The sequence below is a fragment of the Aspergillus versicolor genome (assembly GCF_001890125.1).
Source record: "Aspergillus versicolor CBS 583.65 unplaced genomic scaffold ASPVEscaffold_5, whole genome shotgun sequence".
Lineage (NCBI taxonomy): Eukaryota > Fungi > Ascomycota > Eurotiomycetes > Eurotiales > Aspergillaceae > Aspergillus > Aspergillus versicolor.
In genome coordinates this window covers 64,818-85,508 of record NW_024467528.1, presented here as the reverse complement: position 1 = coordinate 85,508, position 20,691 = coordinate 64,818, and the positions used below count along the sequence as shown (strand labels likewise).

Genomic DNA, 20,691 nt, shown 5'->3' with positions numbered 1-20,691 from the left:
AATATACAATAGGCTTATGTGCATATCTTATCCACATGTGTATTACTAAGCACTGTTATGAATCAGCTCCCCGCTTCCTCCGCACCTGCCAGCTTCTCTTGCTCTGCCAGCCCAACTCTCTCTCCGTCCATTAATTCGTCTACTAGGCACTTCACTCCTCCCATTGATCACTCCATCAGGCACCCCTGCGTCTTTCCACCATTCCCCGCCCTTTCCTCCGCCCTTTCCTCCTCCCCCTCCTCGTCCTCTGCGTCAGCCTCCTCGTCACCGTGGCTCCCTTCCTCTCGCTCTCCACCCACGCCCCCATTGCTCGACTTGCCTCAGTCCTGGGCCATTTCCGTGGTGCAAGGTTCGGCAGTCCCTCTTTTATTACTGTCTATCGTCACCCTCTCACGACTGCCAGCATGGCCCCCGAGCATCTCCGTCGTCCGCCCCAGGCACCCCCACTCTTCACTGCCACCGCCGAATCGATCCTGAGCGATGCCAAACGCCTCATTGAGACATCTCGCAAGGTGCAGGATGGCATTGTCGCGGACACTTCCTCGGACAGTGCCAGCTTTGCGTCCGTGCTGAAACCCTTGGCCCACGATGAAAACGTCATGGCTCTGGAATCCAATATCCTCGGCTTCTACCAGGCTGTCTCAACTGAACAAACGCTGAGGGACACGTCCTCCAAAGCGGAGGAACTGATGGACGACTTCTTTATCGAGTCATCGATGCGTGAGGATATCTTCAAGCTTGTCGATGCAGTGCTGAAGAAGAACGAGAGCCTGGACCCGGAATCCCGCCGACTGCTGGAGAAGGAACACCAGAGCTTCATCCGAAATGGCCTGGGTCTTCCAGCGGGCCCTCAGCGCGACCGCTTCAAGGAAATCAAGAAACGCCTCAGCTTGATCAGCATTGAGTTCGGGAAGAACCTGAACGAGGAGGACGGCGGTATATGGTTTACACCGGAAGAGCTGGATGGCGTGCCGGAAGATGTCGTCTCGGGCCTCAAGAAGGGAGAGGGCGAGAACGAGGGTAAAGTCCGGTTAACCTTCAAGTATCCAGACCTTTTCCCGACGATGAAGTATGCGAAGAACCCGGAGACCCGCAAGAAGGTCATGATCCAGAACGAGAACAAATGCAACCAGAATGTGCCGCTCTTCCGGGAGGCCATTGTTTTGCGTGACGAAGCCGCCCGCCTGCTAGGATACCCAAGCCATGCAGCCTTCCGGATCGAAGATAAGATGGCCAAGACGCCAAAGACGGTCGACGACTTCTTGTCAGACCTGCGCGCTCGTTTGACGGACGGTGGCCGGAAAGAAATTGCCCAGCTCCAAGAACTCAAGAAGAGCGATGTGGCGTCCCGTGGAGAGAAATTCGACGGTGGTTACTACCTCTGGGACCACCGATTCTACGACCGCCTGATGGTGGAGAAGGATTATTCTCTGGACCACCAGCTGATTGCCGAATACTTTCCACTCCAGAACACGATCGACGGCATGCTGAAGATCTTCGAGCAGCTCTTTGGCCTCGTGTTCGTCGAAATCACCGGCAAGGACCGTGATCAAGTCGCCACCAGCGGCAAGGGGAGTGATATCGTGTGGCATGAGGACGTCCAGATCTTTAGTGTGTGGGACGACGAGGGTGAGGGTGGCAGCTTTGTTGGCTATCTTTACCTGGATCTGTTCCCTCGCCCTGGCAAGTATGGCCACGCCGCCAACTTTAACCTTCAGCCTGTAAGTTGCTCCAGTTGGAGTGAAAATTGCTTGAACTAATTAATCTCGCTCCAGGGGTATATTGATGCGGAGGGCAAGCGTCGCTACCCGGCCACTGCGTTGGTCTGTAACTTTACAAAGCCCACTCCAAAGAAACCAAGTCTGCTCAAGCATGACGAGGTTGTGACTCTGTTCCATGAGTTGGGTCACGGTATCCACAATCTAGTGTCGAAGACCATCTACTCGAGGTTCCACGGCACCAGCACGGTTCGCGACTTTGTCGAGGCTCCTAGCCAGATGCTCGAGAACTGGTGCTGGGACCCATCACAGCTCAAGTCGCTGAGCAAGCACTACTCCACGCTGTCCCCAGAGTACCTTGCGGCATGGAAGGAGCAGGCAAACGGACAGGCAGAGCCATCGGAGAATATCCCCGACGAGGTTATCGCAAACCTCATCCGGGCGAAGCATGTCAATGATGCCTTGTTTAACCTGCGTCAGCTCCACTTTGGTATCTTTGACATGACTGTGCACGAGCCCGAGAGTCACGAGAAAATCCAGGAACTGCCAATCACATCGACGTACAACAGGCTTCGTAAGGAGATCACACAGCTGGACGGGCCCGAGGTTTTGGGTTTGGGCGACGACTGGGGCAACGGCCAGGCCACATTTGGTCATTTGATGGGAGGCTATGATGCTGGCTACTACGGCTACCTCAGGTATGTTTTATTGGAATATTCTGATTTGTTCCACGTCTGACTCCATGCAGCTCGCTAGTCTATTCAACGGACATGTTCTATACGGTCTTCAAATCCGACCCCATGAACCCCACCGCTGGTCGTCAATACCGATACAAGGTCCTCGAGAAAGGTGGCAGTCAGGATGAGATGCAGACGTTGACTGAGTTCCTGGGCCGACCCCCCAAGACGGATGCATTCTACAAGGAGATGGGACTGGCTTAGTTTAGTCAATAGATCAGTCTAACAGCTATCACAATTTCCATGAAAAGAAATACTGCTGTTAACTACGGCGACCTGCAAGAGAAGTTTTGAGCGCCATGTTTCAACGATCTATTCACAAAGTAATCATCTTTAACAACGTAACGAATGCCAAGTCAGTCTTGTAGTTCCGCAATGTTGAATTGCTGCGCGAATATTGCGCACCCCATATCTTCTCCCATCCAACTGTGATCCTCTATTATACCGTCCTTGCTATGGGGATGTCCTGCACTGAGTGAGTAATCCGTACACAGAATGGAACTAGATGACCCACCAACGCAGCGAACGTTTCTATGATACTGGCACTATGCAGCAACAGTCTTGATGCAGCGAGCCTTCAGCCAGCGGGAGTCTGGGTGTGCCCCGACGTCATAGCACGTCCGAGACTGGAAGTAGTCGCCGCCGTAGGCCCAAGTGTCGTACAGGTATTCGCCTCCGCATTGCTGTCCAGTGCCGGGCTGGGTCCAGAACTGAATCCGCTGTCCATGGGCCCCGTATCCGTTCTCTCTGTAGGACTCAAAGGCGGGGATGCTGGGGACGATACTGTTGGAGTCGAAGTGGACGTTCGTCTGCTTGCCTGTACAGTTGGGTCCGGTAAAGACGGAGACTCCGCCTGCAAGAGCGCCTTGGATGACGGCGAAAGTGCTGAGAAGAGTGAGATACTGCATTTTGAATTGTAAAGTGGAGTGAGATTGAGCTTGTTGGAGCTTTTGTGGGAAACGATGAACTGTTGAAGAGAATATCTCAGGAGGATATGATTCTTTATATACTCGTGTATTGATTAGGCGTCCATTCTCGCGTATACAAGGCAGTTGGTAAATACGCATACGCGCGACTGTTGCACCACAGCTGATGCCGGAGTATCTTCATCGATACGTTTACGAGTACGGGTACATGACTGAAAGCCACCACAATAACCTGACAACATGGATTGTAACCCCTAAGGACCAGACATACGGTCTGTAGAACGTAATACGGTGTAACACCAACGAGTATTCCTGCTATCTATTGAGTCCCGAATACGGCTACCGATGTCTCTGCTTTGCCACTGGTATTGCCTTTCATCATGTAACTACAGCTGTAGCTGCATGTTAAAACAGATCGGTATATATCGCAACTGAAGCCCGCTCCGTGAAATTGACCCAGCCAGGGAAAAGCGCGCGTGGAATAATTGTGATCCGGTCTTCTGCTTGAAGATCGCCCATCCAGGGCTGCTCGTCTCTGCAATACACGACCTGATGATGCCTCGTCTCCGAGCTTGCATGTACATTTGTGACTAGTTGTGGAAGGCCCGCAGAAACGTCTTCCCTCCCAGGTGGTCTTTGGATCCCGAGGTCAAACCACGTCCAGGAGCCTCTGTATGTGCCATGGTCTTGTGGATAGGAGCTCCAGCCTTGGTCGTGGCTCCAAATATCGATTATGATCTTCTGAACAGGGAATCGTTTGCCTGTTATGGGCTCTGACAGCAGATACGGGGTTCTGTCGCGACACGCGGATTCTGAGAAACGAAGGCTATCTTGCCTAGCAACACGAGAACAAAGCCAGTACTGTGCCTGATGTAGAATGGCCAGGGCCAGTTCGGCCGGCAACCACCGCTTGAGGATGTTAAGGGCCGCAACAGCATCAGACGGGTCCCTTGGGTAGTGGGTGTCGCTTTGGGTAACTTCAAAAGGTGCAGCTGCTAAGACACTCATCATAGGCAACTCGCCATGCTTCGAAGAAATTCTTGGTATCAAGCCCCAGTTATGGGAGAATAAAGGACAGATAACAGCGTTAATGCACAGCCCCAAGAGCCCCGCACGAGGCTCTCCATCCTGAAGTACCAGGATGGCTTACTAGAGGATATTTGAGTTAGCTGCCTTTCATGGGCCTAGGTTCTTTAATGTACTCGTCTTCTATCTGAGCATTTGGCTGTGATCTATTCATGACTTAAATGATGAACTCAACACGCGGATTTCATTCCTTTGTTGTCTAGGCCTTCGCTTCGATCTGAATACACATGCTTCAGCCTTAAATCAGCCTGGAATCACTGATCCTGTCTTTCAGGTGATGTCTGCTTAAGTTGCAGGTCTACACCATCTGCCATTATAGCTTGGACCTCCTTGCACTGCGTAGGATCGCTGTAGAAGGTAGCACCGATTTGCTCCAAAGCCCGACAGTACTCCTCCATATCCGACATGATCGGAAGCCGGTTGACCTGATCTAGCTGGGCCTGGGTTGGATTCAGAGTCCAAACACCCCCTGAAGCTGGCCAGCCCGTCAGCGTTGGGACGACGGAGCGGGTGATGGGAGGCAGATTATTAACGAGGGCATTAAGCTGGTCGCTGGTGATGGCAGTGTTGGGAGTTTTATCGTGGGGCTCCATGGTTCAGGTGGTTTATGATGAGATTCAGGGTTGAGAGCGGGGAAAGATTTCAGATTTTATAACTGTTGCTCTGCAGTCAGGATTCTCCCCACTATTCCCAATGCAGACAAACAGGACTTTACACTCCAATCAGGATGGTGCCACTGATGGATCAGATAAGATGGTGTGTGGACCAGCTAGTCAGACTTGTAGGACGGTGTATAATGTTGGAACTTGTCCCAGTTAGGACGGTGGACATTGGCAATATCCAATCTGGATCCAACAGCTACCCTAGCCGAGGACGGAAAAGGAGTGTATTTCCTTCAGCCAAGCCAGGAGCAGCACGATGATATGAACAGGCGTCCAATCGCGAGGAACAAAAACGAAGAGCTGGATATCTTCAAGCATTACAACGCAACATACTACGAGAATCTGAGTTTGGCTTTAGGTGGTGAGCACCTCGAAGGTCTCCTTGTCCATGATGATTCCTGTCTGACATCGGACTCAGCGTTGCTGATGGCACGGGGGCAAGAGAAGCGGACGAAAAGACGCAGCGAAGGGAGGATATAACTGCGTCTTCAGTCAGAATTTATCCGACGTAGAAAGTTATGAGTGGAAATAATTCTGCGCTGATATTCTCTATAGTGGAGGGAACTCGGCCCCCTCTGCTTGCTTTAAGAACATCGAAAGATCATAGGGAAACGCTGGAGGCATCGAAAAAAGCCCATCCATCCACTCAGCCCCCTCAAGTGCATCGGAACCCACCCCAATATCTTCAAGAAGGGACGCTCCGTAACTAGCATCTACAATCGGCCCATCTACGGCCCCAAACGGGGTGTCCGTGTTTGGTCTGATACCGCAACTGTCCGAGATCGGGTCGTCTGGGGGACTGTGTGGGCGTTGGAACCAGAGATGGTGCAGTAGTCGCGCGTAGCGTGAGGCAATGTGGCTCTCGCTGATTGCGGTGGTCTGGAGGACGGTGATGAAGCGTTGGATTAGAGATATAGTATGTCCATGGCGAGACTGGGGAATTGCGCCAGACGCGTGGGTTTTGTATAGGAATACCGCGGAATGGATTTCATAGCTGTAGTACTGTCAGCGGACTAGTGTACCAAAGGCGTTTCAAGACAGGAACTGGGGATATTCTTACAGGTAAAACCGCGTTGGCATACACCGTAGCTGCGTCTCATCAAATTCCTCAACAAACACTCGTAACAGAGACTCGGCCGCATCCAGAGCCTCATAGATATGCCTCGCATCTGCACTAGCCATTGTTGAGTCTGGAAAACATAATTTACTCGAAACACACACTTCCGGAGAAGAGTTGGGATTGACTGTAGGCCTTGAAGCACGATAGAGCACAGCCTGGAATGCAAAGGCATTCACATACAGCCGTAGATATTCCAGCATGATTGTTAAACACCCCGAAAGTGCACTGGAAACTGCAATCCCCCTCCAAGCACACTTCCATGCCGCCATAGCCTTCCCCGTATCATCGATATATTTGACATAGTCGCCGCGGGTGATTAGCTCGACGGTTCGTGATTTGGAGGCGAAGAGGATATCATGGGCATTTCCAAAGAGGGTGGTGAGCTCGACTTGGGCTTGGATCCAGGAGGCGTAGTCTTCGCAGAAAGGAGGCCTCGACTGGGGCTGGAGGGAAGGGAAGTCTTGCGCAATGAAGCGGACAGAGAGGGCAGGGCCCCGACACCAGAAGGCCTGGCCCATGCGTATTGATATTTGGCGATCGGAGAGGTACGTAACTGACGCCACGATATTAGGAATCTATATTTCGTTGGTACCGAGGGATATAGAATAGGGGGGGTCATACGAGTCCACGCGAGGCGCTTCCGCTGCGCCATGGGGTCCAGTTCATTGCCTTCGCCGCGAAATCCGCTATCTTCCAGTCGAAGCCGGTATGCAAGCCTGACTGCAAGCCCAATAATAGACCAGGCTGCCTCACCACCGCCGTCATCGGCTTGGCTTAAGTTGAGGAGGGTCCACTCACCGAGGAGTAGGAGGCCTTCGACACACCCGACATGGCGCGTGTCGGGTACGCCGAGAACGACGTCAAGTATGCGCTGATGGAGATGGTCACATATGCTATTATGCCGGGTGGACTGGTCCGGGCGATCTTTCGTTGCGACAGCCAGAATTGCGGTGGTGAGGAATGGTTCCTGCTGGAGCGTTTGCTTGATGTTGTCGGGATTGAGGACGCTCTTTGGGGCGATTGGGAAGAACTGATGGTAGGAATTGCGGTATCTGGAGGGATCAGCCAAGGCTACATGGATGGACGAGTATGGGCCCGTACGAAGATAATAGCTCGAGCAGAAGGGGTAGGAATATAATCCCGTTATCAATTAATGGATGAGAGATACAAGCGTCTTTGCCTCCCGCAGCTGCTGAGATATCCCCCATGCGGCCGCTGGGCTGTATATGTCGGTTCCCGGGGATGCTCAAGGATAAATTCCTGGCATTCCTGTCGAGCAGGTAGGGGTTGTCACTGCCAGCTTGGGCCTGAAACTGGTCTTCCGGCTGCCCTGCCGCATTGGCAAGAATCAAGAGTGCATCAGATGGGTTCTGCAAGTTGTCGTGAACGTGGTCTCCAGAGGTTGAGTGAAGCGATCCATTTCCAGGGGATGATATGGGTGGAGTCGATAGTGCTGGTTCCTCATCCTGCTGTCTCTGAGCTGGACGTCCTTTCTGTCGCCGAAGATGCGAATAGTCCCCTCCGCGACGAGACGTGGCGAGTACGCATTCAGCCCCCTCGCGATTGCACTTGACGCAGGGCGGTTTATTGGAGTCCCCGATTCCTCGTCTAGGGTTAGTGGTTAGCGATGGACTTCTTGAACCGGTTCCATTTCCGGGATCCCCGTCTGTTGAAGTCTGGAGACGTACAGATCACATCGTGTCTTGCGAGAGCGGCATCTCACGCAGGCCCGGTATTGCCGGAGACCGAGACCTTTCGTCATGCTGGGGACGCTTGTAGACGGAGAAAAAGATGCTGCACACGCGGTTGCGGGTAGCACGATGTGTGTCTGGAGTTGTTGGCAATGTACCCGAGGTTATAGACGGCTGTAGATATAATGACGCCCCTTCCCCGCATTAAAATAATGTGGGGGCTGTAGACGGCTGTAGATCACTATATCATGTTGGAGATGGCATGATTTGCCTTGTAGGGAAGAACCTGCGTTATTAATGTTGTAAAAGTTCTGTGAAGTATATAGATAGAGCGTATGACACCCGGTGCATTGTCAACCATAGTCGTCCCACAAATCAACGCACCACTGGTAAACGAACTTGAACACCATGGCTCCTGGTCGTCTGGCGTCTCCTATTGCTAAGGCTCCTGCGCCTCAACCCCTTGTCGAATCGCAGCGTGCTGAAAACATCAAGGCCGCTGCAAACGACATATACGGACGATACTATCCAGCTGATCCCAAGTCCCTCAACCTGGAGTCCAACTTTGGGCCAATGGATCCAGAGAATGTGGGATACCTCCAGCCAACCTCCGTTGACACGCCACTGCAGATTATGCACGAAAGGTTCCAGCGAGATGGCTATTTATTTGTATGGCAACCCGCACCCGCAAGTGTTAAAACTAATTGAGCGACAATAGGTCAAAGGATGCATTTCACAAGAAGCCTCGTTGAAATGTCGCGAAGCATACTTCAATTACATGGCGCCCAGTGGCCTCTTACAGGAAGGGAGCAACCCCGTCGATGGTGTATTTTCACACAAGGACAGCAGAAAGTATCTGCCACCAGGCAATCTCCGCCGACTATTCGGCTTGAAGGACGACGAGGAGAGCGAGAAATACCTCGAACTGATGATATCCGCCCACGAAGCTCAATTCTATCTTGACTTCTGTGCCAACCAAGAGCTTCGCGACTTTATCAGCCGTTTCACCGGCTGGCAGAAGCCTCACATGCTTCAGCGCACGATGTTGCGAGCATTTGTTCCAAACAGCGAGCTCACACCGGTGCACTTTGACCAGATGTATCTCCGTGCTGGCCCACCTACCAGTCTGACAGCGTGGGTACCCATCGGTGATGTCTCTCTGGAAGGAGGTGGCCTGATGTACCTTGAGGGCTCTACCGATATAGGACAGCAGACTGAGGCAGACTTTGCACGCAACGCCCAAAACCTGACTGATGAAGAGCGTGTTAGTGCCTTCAACAAGAATATGACTGATGGTGGGTTCCTCAGTCGGGATACAGTCGCTTATGGGAAGGAAAGACGCCGCAGATGGCTGATTGCAGAGTACGAGGCCGGGGATGTCATTTTCCATAACCCGTGGATGGTGCATGCTAGCTGCAAGAATAAGGACCCCAATAGTAAGATTCGACTCGCTACGGACCTGCGATTTGTAGATCCGGAGAAGCCTTATGACCAGGTGAGTACTGATTCGATTGTCCATTTACGCTCCACGTTAACGTTATCTATTATCACTAGCGGTGGATGAAAGTTTATCGCCCTTTGGATGGGCTGTGAATCTGTTGAGTAGAGTTATCTGCAGGGTAGAATTATATTATACTCAATCTGATTGATTGCTTATGTTACTATGAGCTCGAGTTCCCTGGAGTTAATAAATACCGTTCATGATCCGATGTGGGCACTGCTTCACCTAGACGTTAAAGATATGAAGTAGGATATACCGATAAGTCCTAGAGAAACTTTGCTGAAAAGAAAAGCGCTTTCTGATTTGGGAGTATGGCCGGAAAGTTCCAGTACAGCAGATATGATATACAACGCAATCGCCATCGCTTCGAGTGCTGCAGCCGTCTACAGCCGTCAACTGCAAGACTATTTCCCCACGAATTGGAAGACTTGGAGCATTGTCTTGGCTTCTCATTCTGCAGGAATGAATGCGGGGAATTCTGGAGTTAAATGCTATTTCTAGCTAATTCGTGGGGTATTCTGGGGTTGGAGTGGCCGTCTACTACCGTGTTATATGGCTTTGGAGTAAACATGAATGCTGCATGGAAAAACAGACTCTGCACCGAGACATATAAAGTCTCTAATCACTAGTTAGCCGGGTTATATTTATCCTATACCTCGTCCCAGATACTGCAGAAATACCATGTTTCTTCAACGGTTTATTCGCAATGATGCGACACGGACAGATCCCCCAGAGATTTATAATTTACGGACGGTACTCATCAGCCTCGTGGTAAGTGACGGCCACGCCTTTTCTGAATCCAGCACCGGCGATATTAACATCGATAGGCATGTGGAGGTGCACTACTCTTCGGCATGGACATGGGTATAATTGGGGGTGTCTTGACAATGGAGCCATTCAAAGAGTGAGTCTTGGGCCAATATATATACATGCCTGTTATGTGACATACTCATTAGCTCACAGGCAATACGGCCTCAACAACAAATCTGCAACAGCCCTTGCCAATCTCGAGTCCAACATTGTCTCCGTCATTCAGGCTGGTGCGTTCTCAGGATGCTTCTTCTCGATATGGCTGGCCAATCGCATCGGGCGGCGCATGTCTCTCATCCTCGCGTCCGTGCTTGTTTTCATTGGAGTGGCCTTGCAAGCTGCAGCTTCTGGATATATTGCTTCGATATATGTAGGGAGATTCGTAGCGGGGGTTGCTATTGGTATTGCCTCGACAGTCAATCCACTTTACGTGTCAGAGAACGCACCTCGTGGGATACGAGGCCTGTTGACTGGATTTTACCAACTTAGCATTGTCACGGGTTTGACAGTACGTTACATTTCCCTTCTTTGTGGTTACTAGACCAGCTGACGTAGGGAGCTTGCCTTTTGGATCAACTATGGGTGCTCACTGCATGTCAAGGGTCATGCGCAGTATATTATCCCACTGTCTCTGCAAGCTCTCCCGGCAGTGATCCTCTTCGTGGGTATGATTTTTGCTAGCGAGTCTCCCCGGTTTCTTGCTATGGAAACACCCGATAAGGCTCTCATCGTCCTCTCCAAGATGCGAAATCTGTCTACCGACCACCCATATGTCCGAGAGGAGATGCAAGGGATTCTGCTTGGACTTGAAGAAGAGCGCTCTCTTGCATCTAGCGGCTCATGGCTCACACTGATCAAAGAGGCCTTTACCGTGAAATCTTATCTGCGTCGCAGTTTCTTGTGCATCACGCTGATGATGTGGAGTAATCTGACTGGTACCAACGCCATGACCTACTACAGCCCGACAATCTTCAAGAGCGTGGGACTGTCCGGTTCTTTCGTCTCGCTGTTCGCTACAGGTATCTACGGTATTGTGAAGTTCGTTGCCTGCTTTATTTTCATTGTGTTTGTGACGGACTCCCTCGGCCGGAGAAAGAGCCTGCTGTGGACTGGCATCGTCCAGGTAGGTCCTCCGCGAACCTTGTCTGTTGGATATATTGCACGCTAACAAAAGTTAACAAGGGCTTGGCGCTGTTTTTTATTGGCTTTTATATTCGATTCGATCCGCCAGAGGAAGGAACAGATCCAGATGCCGCGGGATATGTCGCACTGGTAGCTATTTATATTTTTGCCGCCGTGTATCAGTTCGGCTGGGGTCCCGTTGTGTGGACATATTGTTCGGTAAGCTCTGCTTTTCTTCCTAGACGCCCCTCCTAAGGTGCTAACAGCATTATTAGGAAATACCAGCTTCTCGTATGCGAAGCCTACAAATGGGAATGGCTACAGCCAGTCAGTGGCTGTTCAATTTTGTCGTGGCCAAAGCCACGCCCACCATGTTCGCCACACTCGGCGTGAACGGCTTTGGAACATATTTTGTTTACGGATCTTTCTGCTTTGTCATGGTCGTCTTCACCTGGTTTCTCGTACCAGAAACTAAAGGTATGCATTGCGGCTTGTAGATGGGAATTGGGCAACTAACTCTACTGTAGGGCTGTCGCTAGAGGATATGAACGATCTATTTTCCAACTACAATGCGCGGGCTCGATTTATACCCGCTCGATTAACTGCGATTGAAGGTATGGAAGACTTAAAGTTTGATGCAGAAAACAGGCAGACTACAAAGTCAACTGCGGATAAACAGTAGCAATGCCGATAGGCAATAGAACCTCCCAATTAATAAGGGAACCAGCCCTCTTAAATAGTTGATCAATACCTGTAAATAGGACAGCTGGGATCTTTAGTATGCATAATCCCGTGTAATAAAAATGACACGGTACTAAGAAATTTGTATATATATTAGTGGTTGCGAAACGTATTGAGTGAAGGCTTACCCATTTCTTTAAGAGGCTGCAACTGCCCATTTACCCGTCCGAGCATAATACTCAGTCGGTCCAGGCGGTTTATGCTGCCCAGATCAGACGTGAGGTTCATAAAGAAGGAAGTTACCTCAGTTAATATCCCCGATTCCTCCACTCAACCCTATCCATAACGTCATTCGAGACAGTTTCAAGGCCAATAGAATCGAATACACCTAGCCAGCATGTAATTGGGTAAGGGATTCCCAGCATTGAAGCCACTCAGAACAGACCGGGAGTGGTGGAACTCCAGCCTACAGTCCTGCAATTACCATTGGCGCGGAGTTATATATATCTTTATACAAGCACTTTTACTAGTATATGCGGCAGCCATACTAAGTGTTTATTAGCTAAATCCTTTAAGTTGTTGTCTCGCTAAAGCGTACGTAAATGAGAGGCTAATAATCTCAGCATAGAAACCAATCTTGCAATATGTTGCCTGAGAATATGAGGCGGCGCTCGCCACTGTTATAGCAAAGGGAGTTCCACCAAGTTGACATAGTCAACATTGTCCGCGAGCGCCTCCACACGCTTACCAGCAGTGTTAAACAGCTTATCCCACACCAGGGTTTGTTTGCCGTAGTTATGGCTGTGCTTCCAGCCCTTGCGATGGTGAAGATCATGATCCTCGATGAGAAGGTACGTATTGCACAGCTTCATCAGCCACGTCCACGGGTTTGCTGTCCCGGTATACATCCGTAGCCCGCTATGACCCAGGATCTCAGTGAAGACTACATATTCCTGGCAAACCCACCACTCATAGAAGCCCATGGGAAATCCCATTAGCTTCATCGAACCGTATGCAAGAAGCGGTGTGCCGATGATATCCACAAACTCCTGCACCGTGTCCGCATAGGCGGTCAACAGAGGATTAGGGTGCTTGGTTAGGTGGTGGGTGCGGTGGAATTTCCAGAGGTGTTCCGTCTCATGCGCGGAGCGGTGGAGGATATAGTACCAGAAGTCAATCATGAGGGCATACATGCCGGTCTCGAAGATAAGCCATCCCCATCGGATCGAGACTGGGCCCTCATCGGGGCGGTAGGCGAGGAAAACGGAGTACATTGGACGGACCAGCATCGTGGATAAGAGCGTCTGCACAGTCTTGCCGACACCCACGTCAGGTACACCATCGCGAGCATGCTTGTCCCCGTCGAAGAATCCGATCCTGTGGCCGAGGCGACGGAGAACGTGTACTTCGTGAACGGAATTCAATTCGAAGGCGGCATGGTAGTATAAAAACACGAGCCACGCTGGAGGGTAACCGAAGTAGTAGATATAGAGTTGGTGAAGGACGAGTGGGAGGGCGGCGTGGGTAAGGATCCAAACATGGAACTGCAGCTCTGGTGCATAAGGGATCTTGTCGGTCTTCTGATGAATTGGGACCTCTTGATCAAGCTCGACATGGTGCACGTTCAGGAGCTGGATCAGCCAGTGGCCGCCACCCCACTGCGAGCGATCCCACAGACGCCAGGTGGACGTCATGGAGTCCTTTGGGTTTCGCATTGGGATAGCCATCGTAAGAAGCACGTCGTAGTGTTATGGGGAGAGGTATGTCAACAACCTCGTCCAACCCCGCAGCCCAGAAAGCTTTATATCCATCGGCCACTTTTGAAACACATGGGAAAGGCGCGTGAACCCAAAAATTGTTGGGGCCGAGGCGTGGGCACGTAAATCACTCTTGATTAGTGAGCTATGGGCAGCCAGGCCAAGTAAAAGAAGGGAAGGCATATGAAGGCTGATTGATATGATGAGGGTGAGGTCCACATCTTGTTCATATCCGGTAAGTCTTGCGAGCGGGTGTGCCATCAATCGGGCAATAGATAGGAGGTTGGTGGGGCTTACCACCACCGAGATGTCTGCCTAGTCTCTTTCACGGGGGATGCGCCCATACTTCTTTGTATGTAGTTGGGGTTGAGATCTGTCGGCACATTCTGCAGCGCATTCCAGTAGGTTACCACCAATTGGTCGCATCTAATTTCTTAGTAACATCGTCATAACTCTCTTGGATCTTCTTCCATGTCTGGAGTCTCCATTCTGTCACCCCAGGCGTAAATGCACGGCCAGGTCGTAGCAGCTCTCATGCTGTCTATGCTATAGATCGTGCAGCGCTTTAACAAGCGAGATACCAGAAGGGTTCTACGTGACCTTCTTGCCAGTGACTGTAAGTGAACCACTATAACTTTCTCTGGTAGACATTAAATAACATTATATGTAATATGACATTACCACAACACAGCACGATCGAAAATTAGCATATACTCGATTGTGATGGGATTAGGCCTTCTGACACAAGAAGATTATCGAAATTTCCACATGGTCCTCAATCTTAGGTATTCGGGGTGTATCCTGCGGAACCTTCCAAAGACCATACATTCTGAGCCTAGAGGTCATTCTCATGAGTAAAATCCAGGCCGGTAAGCTTGTCTTGACCAGACTGCTCCTCGGAACCAGTTTTATCTACCCTCAAGTCAACAGTAGAAAAGACGTCTTCATCATCATCACCATCACTATCTTTGGTAACATTCTTGACGGAGCACCTTAGAACCGGCACCCGATTAAACCGAGAAGAGATCCAAGTCCAAGCTGGGTACATGCCCGCAATGAGTGTCTGTCCATGATCCCTACCCTCATACCTCACATATCGAACATTCGTGCCCGAATGGCAATACTTCCAGTACAAGGCGTCGGTATCATTGACCGGGGCTGTTATATTGTCCTTCGTGCCTTGGTAGATATATAGAGGAAATTTCGGTCTATGCGTTGGGTTGACGTGCTGTCCCATGACCCCGTACTGATCAAGGATGTGTTTGAATTTGTACAGAAACTTATCGCCGCTATCAAACCAGTCTGTGACGTTGGCGTTCGTCGGGATTTTGGGCGGTTTCGGGTCTGGGCTGCTGCATCGTGTGAGGGGCCCAAGGAAATATGAGCCCCAACTTAGCTTAAGGTTATCGCGCAAAAAGTCTGACACTTCGGGAAATGCATTCATTACGCCTAGTATTGCCCACACATTGAGCGGGGATTGGGTCCCGTTGACGTGGATATATGTATTTGTTACGTTTGGAGGCGGGCCACCAATCGCAGCACCAACTATATTGAGGTCGGAATCCTCTTTGGCGTGCAACTCTGCCGCCCATTCCGAGGCGAGTCCACCGCCGGAGTAACCAAACAGGATTGCCCTCGCTTCTGAGTCAATTCCCGTATGGTTGTGGGAGTTTAAAGCGGCGCGAATAGAGTCCAAGGTGTGGTAGCCGCTTTGTGGACCGACAGTGAAAGCAGCGTTGTTGCCCTCGTAGTCCGGGACATTGATGAACGGTCTCTCCCCCAATGGTCCTTTGCTGCTCATAAGATACGGGATAACAAAGGTCATTTGACCCCAGCTCCACATCTGAGCGTTGGGATTGGCATCCTTCTGAAGACCAAATGACGGGGAGCAATTCACATCCGGGGAGTCGTAAGCGATTTGGTAGGATAGCAGGCGGTTAGGGTTGGCATGCTGTGGCCGGATGATAGTAGTCACGGATGTTGTTGGGTGACCTGTAGCGTTACGTGTTACAAAGAGGAGCTGGTGTGCCGTCAATGGGCTTTCGACGCCAGGGATAAGTGAGGGTAGGTCGACCGGTCGATGGTTAATGACGAAACCTGGCTTCTGACCTTTCCAATTTTCATCTCGGGGCGTGTAAAAAGGATCGATGACCGGCGGAAGTGGGTCGGCGGCCGCGTTGAGGGCTTGCATAAGGACAACTGTCGCGGCTAATAAGAGTGCGGCGAATGCCATGATGTTGACTAGAAAGACAAATACTGCTCAGTGGTTTCAGCAGTTTCGAATTGGGTCTTTGCTGCATTTTACCGCAGGTGACTGGAACATGAATAAATAGGTCTGGGTTGCAGAGTTGGTTACACAAGGTGATGTCAGCATCAAAGGCCATAGACGCATGCAGCGGATGGAAGTTGATGATAGTTGCATAAATATTGGTACTCAATGATAGCCTGAAGACCTACTGCTAGCCGGCTGCTGCGAGAACCTTAATTGCGCGACAAATCTTGACTGATCGCCGGATTCCACGGGAATGAGCCAAAGGAAGCTGCCGAATATTGTGGGCTGGACCGTGGGATCTTAATGAGATCAAACCGTATTGTCTCAGGTAGTAGTGGTCTACCATGTTGCATCGTATCAGCCAACCATAGACGTCAATATGACATTATCTACAGCAAAGGCAATTGCCAACGTCGCACAAAACGCAATGGAGTATGATGAGACCTATCAGGCCACCAACATTGGGTCCCTCTGCCCGTCGAATACGCCAAAACTACCCACTATACTACAATTGCAACACATGGAAGTTTCGACATCTAAGCTCATGGAGCTTATAGAATAATGGCTAAACCCTGTATATTTTCTAGGTTTGTTCGATGCTCGGAAGAGTTAATCAAGCTGTTTGTTGTATGTAGGTTTGAGTAAGTCAAGTACTAACGTTCTAATTCCTGTGAACCATATTACACTCTGATACCAAAGCATTCCAAACTAGAATTCAATGAAATTCAGAGAGCACCTTTCCCACGTGAAGACGATATGTTATTCATCCAACATGACAAAGTTCTCTTCGGAACAACCTGTCGAAGACATAATTTCACATTCCAGTAAAACCCCGAATATAGGCCTCCCAAGACCCTGCATCCCATGCGGAGGAGCCAATATTCTCATGCGAAGCTTTCAGGAGCAGCCGTGCCACCTATATTCATAGACCGGCAGGGAATCAGTAAGAGGGTACACGGCGCATGCTACACAGTATTTGGAACAGGTTGCTCTAGCCTGCTTCCCAAAGGTAGAAGATGATGATACATAATTGGACTTTGTGTTTCAAGGGAATCTCGTGCCGAGCCTTCCTTCAAATGTCTGTCCAACGCACATCCGGGTTCCCAGTTCTTGCTAGCCTTCTACTTGCGTATAATGAAGGTTCCTGCTATAAGCCGCCATGCCCGATCGAATCTCGTATTCTTAATTATTAATAACACGATAAAACGTCGTGAGGTGCAGCCAAGAAGGCCCGAAGCAACGCTCCCCGCTCAGCCCTCGTATTCCCGCTCAGCCTTGCTGTTATATGATGGACGGCTCTTTCTCTCAGGAGAAAGATTCCTTGTAAATAGAGGTTCTCATCGCCAGTTGAGGGCTTTAGAATTCATATCAGCCATGGATAATTCCAAGGAGTCGGTTATTTCGTCCGTTCAACTATATATCACGAAGACAGGGCAAGTACAGAAGGTGCACACCACAGGTAAAGGAGCGCCTAAGCTATCTTGAACGGTTCAACTGCTCACATCACTCCAAGACCGCGATGCAGAGGTGAATAACCCCTAGCTTTATTCAAATTGCTGAGCTATCAAGGTCCTAACAACATGGCAGGCAGATCGACTTGGTATGTGGACACTTGACCACCATTACCTCTATATTGATGTATGAAAGATATCCAACATCAGCTTTTCCACATTACCCTGGGTGGAAGACTGCACCTGTCTCCTTTGTCAGAAAATATTAGCTCTGTCCTCGATATCGCGACAGGAGACGCAACTTGGGTTCTTGCTTTCGGTACGAAATAGACAGATAGCTAGTTTCATGCCTCAACTAACAAATAGCAGCCGATAGAAACCCAAGTGTATCCATCATAGCTAACAGCTCAACTGTAATGGACAAGATGGGGTACCTTCCTAATCCCAGAAGAGCCAAGAGATAGGAGCTGATATCCCAAGGCTACCTGCAAATCTTACCCCCGACACCAACGATGCCAACAAACCCTGGCCGTACAGCCAAATGTTCGACTACATCCACTGCCGCCAAAACCACCGCAGACTAGAGGAACATGGCCTTTTCGCCCAGTCTTTTGAGTTTCTAAATCCCGGTGGATGGGTTGAAATGCAAGAACTTTGCAACCCACCAACTTGCGATGACGGCACCCTCACAGAGGACAATCCACTCTTCAAGTGGGGCAGATTACTGGTCGAGGCGTCAGAGAGGATGAATCGTCCAACTGATAATCCCACAAAGTATGAAGCCTGGATGAAAGAAGCAGGGTTCATCAATTGTCAAACTGTCGTGCATAAATGGCCAACTAATCCGTGGCCCGAAGATGAGGAGGGGAAACTAAAGGGCCAATGGAACTCGTACAACGTTCTTCAGCGGTTCGAAGAGTTTTCGACTGCTTTGATGGTGAAGAGCCTTGGGTGGAATCCCGAGGATGCAAGAGTCTTCCTTGTTGCTGTGCGCGAGCAGTTGCAGAATCCGGATGTTCATGCGTACTGGCCAGTGTGAGTACCAGTCACTATTTGAGGCCCGTATATTAATGTAGTGTCAGGTACTTTGTTTACGGCCAAAAGCCACCCACTGACTGAATGGAGGGTTTGTTTACAAGATAGTATAACAGAATGGTTACTCAGTTCATGAAGTATCCTATTAGATAATACCTATTTAAGAAAGATATTCAAGCCCTCATTCCATCCACGAGTGTAGCAATACGGGCACATGCCTCGTCCATGTCCTCTTCTGGAATCAGACTGTAGCTGGCGCGAATGTGACAAACCTTCTCATTGCCTGGCATAAAGGCGACGCCGGGAATTGCCAGGATTCCGTTCCCCATTTCCTGCTTACCCAGTAGTTCGGAGCTGTCTCGCCCTGCCGGAAGGCGCAGAGTCAGCCAGAGGAACATCCCAGCGGTTGGGACATCCCATGTAGCTCTTCCTATGAGATGGCGCTCCGCTGCGGCAATGAAGAGATCCCTTCTGCGTCGGTAGATATCTGCTACCCCGGCACAGTGTTCAAGAAATCCTGAATGGCCCCAATGTCGAAGCAGTGAAAGGGCTAGAAGCTGCGTGGTCGATGAAGGTTGAAGACTGATACATTAGCTGATATTAACCTGCAGCCTTACAGCGTCGGAGCTCAACATACTTGATGTTTTCTGTAATTTGGCAGACGCTATGAATTACAGCGACTGGAGCCGTAAGGACACCGACACGCATACCTGAACTGACGATCTTGCTCAGCGAGTCGAATCGGATTACACGTCCTGTCTCTCCGTTTGCCTCTGTCTCGAGTGCAAGATAGCTCCTGGCTCTCTTGGATGCCGTTTCAAAGTCGATAAAGTAATATGCGTCGTCCTCCAAGATCATGAAGTTGAACCGTTTGGCGAGTCGGAGTCTAGAGTTTATCAGCCATTGTTCGGTCATGGTGCAGCAGCTTTCTTACATTTGCAGTTTGCGTAGCTCGGTGCATGACTGGCCGGTTGGATTCGACCCTGTCGGCGTTGTATAGAGAACCTTGGGCCGCCGGCGATAAGATGGCCATTGCACCAAGGTTTGCTCCAGTCTAATTGGATCCAATCCTTGAGCATCCGAATGAACTTCTATAAGTTCTTGTTCATCTGCTCGTGCAATTCCGAGGATTCCTCTGGCGCAAGAGTTAGCGGGATTCCACTGCAGAAATTCGGGGAACCCACGGATATGCCGGTCTGGGGGTTGTTAGCACATATAATTTCAATTATCCACGATTTAAACATACGTTTCAACTAAAATTGGATCTCCGGGGTCGGTGAAAACCTGGAGAGCTCGACTGATAAGCTCTTGACTCCCGTTGCCAATACAGCACCCCCAGCCACTGTATGCGCCGACACCATGAACTAGCCGCTGTAGGCTCTCAAACCACTACACAACATGCGTAAACTTCCAGCCCCCAAGAGAAGGTGGGTGGTGGGAAGCATACCTTGATAAGCTCACCATTTCCTGCGGGAAGTCCATACTGTAAGCCAACGTTGAGATCGGCTTCGTCAAGCACGATCTTCGTTCCTGCGGGGCCTTTCAGGGTAATAGCGATTTCAGCAAATGGAAATGTCCCTGGGTTGGGCTTTCCAGCAACGAGGGATATCATTCCCGGTAGTGACTCTAGAGGAAGGAGACTGCGGACTGTACAGGCTTCAACACCGGCTCAATTATCTCATTTGGCACATGTGTACTTACTAGCTCCAGGCTCCCATTTCTGTATACGTTTTGAGAATAGTGATGTAGTGTCCACTTGCAAGCTTTCAAGCCCTATTGAGCCCATCGTACGGTGTACTGAATGCCTTCGGTCGACTGTATGGGAAGGGCACCGAGAAGGAAGGGGTAAATAAATTCTTATCACCAGTCGTGGTATTGATTCCTCAGCTATTGTCCGTATAGCTTAACGGGTACGAGGGGAGACTCTTTCCTGTTTACCACTGTGGCTAAACGATTCAGGTACTGATCACAAGGAAGCCTAGCCATGTCGGATTCGTCACGGGCAGGATCCAAACACAAATAGAACAGTGGCGGTATAATGACGGCAGGATGCGAGGCAAGATGCGAAGGCGCGATTAACACACGCTTGTAAGTCAAGGTGACATATTAAAGCTTACCTAGT

At 50.2% G+C, this 20,691-nt stretch overlaps 11 protein-coding genes across 11 annotated transcripts; 4 read left to right on the top strand and 7 right to left on the bottom strand.

Annotated features, from left to right (window-relative positions):
- The first annotated feature begins 68 nt into the window (after window positions 1–68).
- ASPVEDRAFT_41555 (M3 family metallopeptidase) lies at window positions 69–2,832 on the top strand. The gene is made up of 3 exons (XM_040812380.1): window positions 69–1,721; window positions 1,776–2,416; window positions 2,467–2,832. The coding sequence occupies exons 1-3, from the start codon at window positions 405–407 to the stop codon at window positions 2,657–2,659; spliced, it is 2,151 nt and encodes a 716-aa protein (XP_040667803.1). The 5' UTR covers window positions 69–404; the 3' UTR covers window positions 2,660–2,832.
- Window positions 2,833–3,000: 168 nt separating this feature from the next.
- On the bottom strand, window positions 3,001–3,363 carry ASPVEDRAFT_28664 (uncharacterized protein; the record flags this gene model as incomplete). Its single annotated transcript, XM_040810139.1, has 1 exon — window positions 3,001–3,363. One exon carries the CDS (start codon window positions 3,361–3,363, stop codon window positions 3,001–3,003), a length of 363 nt encoding a protein of 120 aa, XP_040667802.1.
- A 164-nt stretch (window positions 3,364–3,527) lies between these two features.
- On the bottom strand, window positions 3,528–4,443 carry ASPVEDRAFT_41554 (uncharacterized protein). The gene has a single exon (XM_040812379.1). It carries the CDS (start codon window positions 4,387–4,389, stop codon window positions 3,787–3,789), a length of 603 nt encoding a protein of 200 aa, XP_040667801.1. The 5' UTR covers window positions 4,390–4,443; the 3' UTR covers window positions 3,528–3,786.
- Window positions 4,444–4,551: 108 nt separating this feature from the next.
- On the bottom strand, window positions 4,552–5,082 carry ASPVEDRAFT_41553 (uncharacterized protein). The gene has a single exon (XM_040812378.1). The coding sequence runs from the start codon at window positions 5,058–5,060 to the stop codon at window positions 4,722–4,724; it is 339 nt and encodes a 112-aa protein (XP_040667800.1). The 5' UTR covers window positions 5,061–5,082; the 3' UTR covers window positions 4,552–4,721.
- Window positions 5,083–5,678: 596 nt separating this feature from the next.
- On the bottom strand, window positions 5,679–8,011 carry ASPVEDRAFT_132807 (uncharacterized protein; the record flags this gene model as incomplete). Its single annotated transcript, XM_040806963.1, has 5 exons — window positions 5,679–6,123; window positions 6,190–6,802; window positions 6,871–7,301; window positions 7,351–7,857; window positions 7,938–8,011. The coding sequence occupies 5 exons, from the start codon at window positions 8,009–8,011 to the stop codon at window positions 5,679–5,681; spliced, it is 2,070 nt and encodes a 689-aa protein (XP_040667799.1).
- A 337-nt stretch (window positions 8,012–8,348) lies between these two features.
- On the top strand, window positions 8,349–9,560 carry ASPVEDRAFT_887648 (phytanoyl-CoA dioxygenase family protein; the record flags this gene model as incomplete). The annotated part of the gene is made up of 3 exons (XM_040818404.1): window positions 8,349–8,609; window positions 8,659–9,435; window positions 9,495–9,560. 3 exons carry the CDS (start codon window positions 8,349–8,351, stop codon window positions 9,531–9,533), a joined length of 1,077 nt encoding a protein of 358 aa, XP_040667798.1. The 3' UTR covers window positions 9,534–9,560.
- A 562-nt stretch (window positions 9,561–10,122) lies between these two features.
- ASPVEDRAFT_192430 (uncharacterized protein) lies at window positions 10,123–12,147 on the top strand (the record flags this gene model as incomplete). The annotated part of the gene is made up of 7 exons (XM_040809117.1): window positions 10,123–10,212; window positions 10,269–10,345; window positions 10,405–10,759; window positions 10,811–11,374; window positions 11,434–11,592; window positions 11,649–11,850; window positions 11,901–12,147. The coding sequence occupies 7 exons, from the start codon at window positions 10,123–10,125 to the stop codon at window positions 12,053–12,055; spliced, it is 1,602 nt and encodes a 533-aa protein (XP_040667797.1). The 3' UTR covers window positions 12,056–12,147.
- Window positions 12,148–12,595: 448 nt separating this feature from the next.
- ASPVEDRAFT_41551 (sterol desaturase family protein) lies at window positions 12,596–13,995 on the bottom strand. The gene has a single exon (XM_040812377.1). The coding sequence runs from the start codon at window positions 13,779–13,781 to the stop codon at window positions 12,735–12,737; it is 1,047 nt and encodes a 348-aa protein (XP_040667796.1). The 5' UTR covers window positions 13,782–13,995; the 3' UTR covers window positions 12,596–12,734.
- Window positions 13,996–14,417: 422 nt separating this feature from the next.
- Window positions 14,418–16,116, bottom strand: ASPVEDRAFT_41550 (uncharacterized protein). Its single transcript, XM_040812376.1, has one exon. The coding sequence runs from the start codon at window positions 16,042–16,044 to the stop codon at window positions 14,647–14,649; it is 1,398 nt and encodes a 465-aa protein (XP_040667795.1). The 5' UTR covers window positions 16,045–16,116; the 3' UTR covers window positions 14,418–14,646.
- A 1,341-nt stretch (window positions 16,117–17,457) lies between these two features.
- Window positions 17,458–18,670, top strand: ASPVEDRAFT_150753 (uncharacterized protein; the record flags this gene model as incomplete). The annotated part of the gene is made up of 7 exons (XM_040808251.1): window positions 17,458–17,542; window positions 17,597–17,610; window positions 17,671–17,683; window positions 17,731–17,853; window positions 17,904–17,964; window positions 18,015–18,569; window positions 18,617–18,670. The coding sequence occupies 7 exons, from the start codon at window positions 17,458–17,460 to the stop codon at window positions 18,651–18,653; spliced, it is 888 nt and encodes a 295-aa protein (XP_040667794.1). The 3' UTR covers window positions 18,654–18,670.
- A 22-nt stretch (window positions 18,671–18,692) lies between these two features.
- ASPVEDRAFT_192418 (aminotransferase-like domain-containing protein) lies at window positions 18,693–20,454 on the bottom strand. The gene is made up of 7 exons (XM_040809116.1): window positions 20,271–20,454; window positions 20,017–20,216; window positions 19,816–19,958; window positions 19,754–19,765; window positions 19,504–19,704; window positions 19,207–19,455; window positions 18,693–19,151 (listed from the first exon to the last, which is right to left on the bottom strand). Exons 1-7 carry the CDS (start codon window positions 20,353–20,355, stop codon window positions 18,743–18,745), a joined length of 1,299 nt encoding a protein of 432 aa, XP_040667793.1. The 5' UTR covers window positions 20,356–20,454; the 3' UTR covers window positions 18,693–18,742.
- Window positions 20,455–20,691: the final 237 nt, after the last annotated feature.